At 38.7% G+C, this 6755-nt stretch overlaps 1 protein-coding gene across 4 annotated transcripts; it reads left to right on the top strand.

Annotated features, from left to right (window-relative positions):
* The first annotated feature begins 568 nt into the window (after window positions 1-568).
* Window positions 569-6224, top strand: LOC149176494 (endonuclease 4-like). 4 transcript variants are annotated; one of them, XM_089423131.1, is made up of 9 exons: window positions 569-1235; window positions 1393-1485; window positions 1664-1731; window positions 2398-2465; window positions 3096-3188; window positions 3367-3434; window positions 4290-4363; window positions 4450-4510; window positions 6150-6224. In XM_089423131.1, the coding sequence occupies exons 1-5, from the start codon at window positions 1110-1112 to the stop codon at window positions 3104-3106; spliced, it is 366 nt and encodes a 121-aa protein (XP_089279257.1). In that variant the 5' UTR covers window positions 569-1109; the 3' UTR covers window positions 3107-3188; window positions 3367-3434; window positions 4290-4363; window positions 4450-4510; window positions 6150-6224. The 4 variants fall into 4 exon arrangements, with proteins under 4 accessions (XP_089279257.1, XP_089279256.1, XP_089279259.1 ...); XM_089423130.1 differs by lacking the exon at window positions 6150-6224 and having other exon boundaries at window positions 4450-4976; XM_089423133.1 differs by lacking the exons at window positions 1664-1731; window positions 6150-6224 and having other exon boundaries at window positions 4450-4976.
* Window positions 6225-6755: the final 531 nt, after the last annotated feature.

Raw genomic sequence — 6755 nt, 5'->3', positions numbered from 1 at the left:
CCTGGGGACTTCAATCTCACCTTGCTGGACCATCTGCTGGCGGAGCCCGACCTCAATCTCATTGGCTGCTGCAACGAGCTCAACGCTGGCTACGCTGCCGATGGGTATGCACGATCCAGAGGTGTGGGGGCTTGCGTCGCTACTTTCACAGTCGGGGGGCTCAGCATCATCAATGCGATCGCGGGGGCTTACAGTGAGAATCTGACCGTCATCTATATCGTCGGGGGGCCTAATTCTAACGACTATGGAACCAACCGCATTCTGCATCATACCATTGGGTTGCCTGACTTCATCCAGGAGTATCGTTGCTTCCAGACGGTCACATGCGCTCAGGTCTCTGAAATTCCGTAGAATGTGATGTTATACTGTCATTGGATGAATGCTGGTTTCCTTCCTTTGAGTAGATCTAGGGGTGTTAAAATTTAAAAATTTTGCAGGTTATTGTGAATCACTTGGATGATGCCCAGGAGCTCATAGACTATGCAATTTCCACAGCTCTTATGGAGAATGCAAGATATTCAGTGACAATCAATACGCCAGAGGATTAATCGAATGCAAGATAGCAGGTTTGAGAAGGTTCCAGAGGCATTTAGACTCCCTGCAACTACTCATTTAAGGCGCGCGTTCGTGTTATGTAATAGATATAGGCCATATTTAGGATTCCTAAATATGGTAACTGCTTCCTCGTGCCTTAAGTCTGTTATGTAGCTCCACTCATACCGTCCTTGAGTCACTTAAGATTCTCTGGTAAAAAGTCTTCAGGATATAGTGAACATTTTGTGAACATACTCTGAAATTAGATAAGAAGCCTTCTGTAGAGTACATCCAATCTTGTCACCTGAATTCAATTTGTTGGCCATTCAAAGTTCTTCCAAGACTGTTTATGTGGAAGATATGAAATATGCTGTCTGTTTTGTAAAAAGCTTCTGTCATGCTTGTTATGTCTTTTGATAAACAAATTTAGATGGCTCTTGATTGGCACAGATATCTATTTCTGTCTAAAGGATTTCATTACTGATAGTTGGGGATTGACATGAAGTGCTGGCACATGTTTTGTATTTAAGCAGATCTTGCTGTTGGTCGTTTTGAACACGCGGTCAGTCAAAACAATGCCAATGGGGAAGGATACAGTTATTGCTGATGTTGGAAATGCAGCTGAGGCAGTGAATACTGATGAAGAGGCAGCCAATCCCCTTCATGAGATCCAGAGTCTTTGCATGCGATGTGGAAAAAATGTGAGGCTCGTTGGGAAACCCCCAATGCTCTTCTTGGATTGGTTTGACAATTGTTGCAACCAAGGGCATAATGTGTTCAAGCTATCTTCAAAGTGTTCTTGACCTCTTGAGTTACATTTTGATTTAATTGATCTTGTGTTTCTGTGACCGTGGACAGATATGGGATAATCTGATCATTGAGACAGGCCTTAAAGATTATTATGATAGAGACATTGAGGAATTGATAACAGCGCTTCAGGAAAATATTACGGTATGTTCCCCACTCTTTTTCATTCGAAAAATGCAGTTAACTTGGTAGATTATTCATTTCCTTCCTTGCATAAGTATCCTTTGAAAAATCTTAGCTCGTCCAAGAATAAAAACATCGTTTACATCTATATATTGTGAAGCTCATCAAGGAGAAAATTTATGTCTAATTTCAAAAACAGGGTACCTGGTCTGATGAAGTACCTACATGGGAGAAATGCAGCAAGGATGAGCTTGCTTGCCCAGGAAAGTAAGTATTGAAATTCTCTAACATGTATCATCATCCTTGGATTGCAATTTGTAATCTTGTTTATCGCATCTGTTGACAATGCAACCAACTTAATGCTCTTGTTGAGTTTGGTGCACTGATTCTTAGGCTTGCTGCCAATATTTTTTGTAAAAACAACTGACCAACAAAGTTAACAGTAAGATCAAACCTCTGTACAATCATGTATAGATCATATATAATCTTGCCCATACTTTACGCACAGTGATACATTCTGCTAGACACACTCTGTCATGCGTTAGAGCTGATGTTTCTAATCACTTGTGCCTAGTCCTCTGCAATAAAGGAAATAGCAGGTTTTCCTTTGAGAAAACATGTGAGCAGTTTTGCTTGTAGGAAAACCTTTAAGGAACTGTGCTTCCTTGGATATGGTTAATATAGTACTATTTTTCTATCCCTTGGCACACTTAGTTAAGTTAGGATCTAATATAACACACTGGTGCAAAGTCAAACATATGGTCTCTTAAAGGCACCAATTGGTTTGACAATTGCTGCAACCAAGGGCATATTTCCTTCCTTGCATAAGTATCCTTTGAAAAAATTTAGCTCGTCCAAGAATAAAAACATCGTTTACATCTATATATTGTGAATCTCATCAAGGAGAACATTTATGTCTAATTTCAAAAACAGGGTACCTGGTCTGATGAAGTACCTACATGGGAGAAATGCAGCAAGGATGAGCTTGCTTGCCCAGGAAAGTAAGTATTGAAATTCTCTAACATGTATCATCATCCTTGTATTGCAATTTGTAATCTTGTTTATCGCATCTGTTGACAATGCAACCAACTTAATGCTCTTGTTGAGTTTGGTGCACTGATTCTTAGGCTTGCTGCCAATATTTTTTGTAAAAACAACTTACCAACAAAGTTAACAGTAAGATCAAACCTCTGTATGATCATGTATAGATCATATATAATCTTGCCCATACTTTACGCATAGTGATACATTCTACTAGACACACTCTGTCATGCGTTAGAGCTGATGTTTCTAATCACTTGTGCCTAGTCCTCTGCAGTAAAGGAAATAGCAGGTTTTCCTTTGAGAAAACATGTGAGCAGTTTTGCTTGTAGGAAAACCTTTAAGGAACTGTTCTTCCTTGGATATGGTTAATATAGTACTATTTTTCTATCCCTTGGCCCATTAGTTAAGTTAGGATCTAATATAACACACTGGTGCAAAGTCAAACATATGGTCTCTTAAAGGCACCAATTGGTTTGACAATTGCTGCAACCAAGGGCATAATGTGTTCAAGCTATCTTCAGAGTGTTCTTGACCTCTTGAGTTAAATTTTGATTTAATTGATCTTGTGTTTCTGTGACCGTGGACAGATATGGGATAATCTGATCATTGAGACAGGCCTTAAAGATTATTATGATAGAGACATTGAGGAATTGATAACAGCGCTTCAGGAAAATATTACGGTATGTTCCCCACTCTTTTTCCTTCGAAAAAGGCAGTTAACTTGGTAGATTATTCATTTCCTTCCTTGCATAAGTATCCTTTGAAAAATTTTAGCTCGTCCAAGAATAAAAACATCGTTTACATCTATATATTGTGAATCTCATCAAGGAGAAAATTTATGTCTAATTTCAAAAACAGGGTACCTGGTCTGATGAAGTACCTACATGGGAGAAATGCAGCAAGGATGAGCTTGCTTGCCCAGGAAAGTAAGTATTGAAATTCTCTAACATGTATCATCATCCTTGGATTGCAATTTGTAATCTTGTTTATCGCATCTGTTGACAATGCAACCAACTTAATGCTCTTGTTGAGTTTGGTGCACTGATTCTTAGGCTTGCTGCCAATATTTTTTGTAAAAACAACTGACCAACAAAGTTAACAGTAAGATCAAACCTCTATACGATCATGTATAGATCATATATAATCTTGCCCATACTTTACACACAGTGATACATTCTGCTAGACACACTCTGTCATGCGTTAGAGCTGATGTTTCTAATCACTTATGCCTAGTCCTCTGCAATAAAGGAAATAGCAGGTTTTCCTTTGAGAAAACATGTGAGCAGTTTTTCTTGTAGGAAAACCTTTAAGGAACTGTGCTTCCTTGGATATGGTTAATATAGTACTATTTTTCTATCCCTTGGCACACTTAGTTAAGTTAGGATCTAATATAACGCACTGGTGCAAAGTCAAACATATGGTCTCTTAAAGGCACCAATTGGTGCAGTCATTCTGGTTCCAACAACATCCCTCCAACTAGTTAGAAGTATGAAACCACAAGAATATCCATGGAGACTTCAAAACAATGCATTCTCAACAAAAAGTGAGAATGGACTGTTCTTCAGCAGAAAGAGGAAACTATCTAAGGTTGTCTAGAAGTCACACAATAAATCAGCACATATTCACAATAAGAACAGAATTTTATCACCAGATGCAGTATCCTTTCAGCTAGCTGCATGATGGCAATGATTTGCAACAACTGATAGTAATGGTTGTTATCACAACATGTATTTATCTGGTTCTTTGATCATCTAATTTTAGTGTTTACTTAATGGTATCAGGTATGCTAGTGAAAGTATCAAGCTAGCTTGCAATTGGGGTTACAAGGATGCTGAGAATAACACTGTTTTAGGAGGTATATTCATCAATTTCACATCATGCACTTCATTATTTGTCCTGTAATTTTGTGGGGCATGAATGCTAAAGTCCCTTGTTTTGCAGATGAGTATTTCCTCTCTCGCTGGCCCATTGTCGAGACTCAACTTGCAAAAGCAGGTGTAAGGTTGGCTGCAACACTCAACCGCATATTCACTTGAACATGAAGTTATTAGCATCATTGCGAACTATTGCATCATAGCAATTTGATTGCTTTATGCATCAAAAAGCTCAATTTTCATGGAAAAATTGAGCATGGTCGGCATTAGTGGGAACTATTTTTACAGCACAAATATATATTGTACTTCTGTTTCCACTTCTACTCATTAATGTTAATTTCACGATGCCAATTTCATTTTCAAATTCCTTCAGTCTTGGTGTGGTCCTTCCATAGGTCCTTAAACAATCAAACACTTTCAATTCCTTCAAACATTGCATTGACCTTCCATGGTTACTTAATCAATCAAAATGGAGTTAAAGCAATGTATGTTAATATGCCATTTAAATAATTACGCCGTAAGGCGTTCCCTCTGAGAAAGACATCCCTAGAATGTGACGTGTGCGATTCTGAGCCATTGATTATGTGTGTTAGATGATTGGAGTGTTTTCTGCTGTTCGTTTAATCTGTTTTTTCATAAAAAAATTGTTTTTTTCCCATGGTAATGGGCCATGAAAGGCCAGGCCTGGCCTGCTGGCAATGAGACTCTTCGCAAAGACTACCTGCTGGCGATGAGACTCTTCTGTTGGTGATGAGACTCTTAGCAGAGACTCTTCATGTCTTTCTTCCCTGCAGAGACTCTTCATGTCTTTCTTCTCCGTGTGAGACCTTGCACTTGCCCTCGCTCGTTTAAATATTCATGAAAATGCACACATTTAGAAGAGCCACCGTCTAACTGTGAAGGGAGAAAGACGTTGTTGAATCTCGATGTGAAAAATTTGAAGATGGCACCTCAGTTGCAGCAAATTCCTGTTACCTCGAATGATCCGTCACCGGCTGGCAGTCAATCATGTACGCAAAATCAAATCCGTGGAGTGGCATATGGAAATTATTCCAGTCATCGCTGCCGCGGCTGCTGTACTGTAGCAGAGACGAAAAAGTTTCAGAATAGAGATATGGGGTTATTCGCCATTTACAGTTCTGCCCCTAATTCAGGCCACGTTAATGTGCTGCGTTACCTGCAGAGAGAAGCGGAAAGTAAAATCCAATGCAAGATATTCAGTGACAATCAATACGTCGGAGGATTAATTGAAAGCAAGATAGCAGGTTTGAGAAGGTTCCAGAGGCATTTAGACTCCCTGCAACTGCTCATTTAAGGCGCGCGTTCGTGTTATGTAATAGATATAGGCCATATTTAGGATTCCTAAATATGGTAACTGCTTCCTCGTGCCTTAAGTCTGTTATGTAGCTCCACTCATACCGTCCTTGAGTCACTTAGGGATTCTCTTGTAAAAATTCTTCAGGATATAGTGAACATTTTGTGAACATACTTTGAAATTAGATAAGAAGCCTTCTGTAGAGTACATCCAATCTTGTCACCTGAATTCAATTTGTTGGCCATTCAAAGTTCTTCCAAGACTGTTTATGTGGAAGATATGAAATATGTTGTCTGTTTTGTAAAAAGCTTCTGTCATGCTTGTTATGTCTTTTGATAAAAAAATTTAGATGGCTCTTGATTGGCACATATATCTATTTCTGTCTAAAGGATATCATTACTGATAGTTGGGGATTGACATGAAGTGCTGGCACATGTTTTGTATTTAAGCAGATCTTGCTGTTGGTCGTTTTGAACACGCGGTCAGTCAAAACAATGCCAATGGGGAAGGATACAGTTATTGATGATGTTGGAAATACAGCTGAGGCAGTGAATGCTGATGAAGAGGCAGCCAATCCCCTTCATGAGATCCAGATTCTTTGCATGCGATGTGGAAAAAATGTGAGGCTCGTTGGGAAACCCCCAATGCTCTTCTTGGATTGGTTTGATATGAATATGTTTGACTACTTCCAGTCTTCCAATAATTAATGATTATTGTTGAACTGTAGCTTTCTAACACACTGTAAATCTTTTTTTTTTCTTAATAGGTCTTATTTAAAATGTGTGCCTTTTCTGCTATAGCTGTTAGAATTTTCAATGTACAATAACTGGTGCTTGAAGTTACATTCTTAACCAGAAAGTTACATATTTGGAATAGGAGAGACTTGTACTGATCATTCTCCAAAATGATATCAGGGGAAACGCATGGTGGATATTTGACAATGCTTCTATTTCATTATTTTCTTTCTCATATATCATTGTGTCTAGACTTTAGAGTTGGCTTTTGTTACTGGATTTCTTCTGCAGCTTGGATTTTGTTTTTTGGTGGACACATTATCT

The sequence above is a fragment of the Pinus tabuliformis genome, chromosome 4_1, assembly GCF_031772625.1.
Source record: "Pinus tabuliformis cultivar Carrire ecotype Pingquan chromosome 4_1, CPIR1, whole genome shotgun sequence".
Taxonomy (NCBI): Eukaryota; Viridiplantae; Streptophyta; class Pinopsida; order Pinales; family Pinaceae; genus Pinus; species Pinus tabuliformis.
The sequence above is the reverse complement of the archived record's forward strand: the minus strand, read 5'-3'. Positions and strand labels throughout refer to the sequence as shown.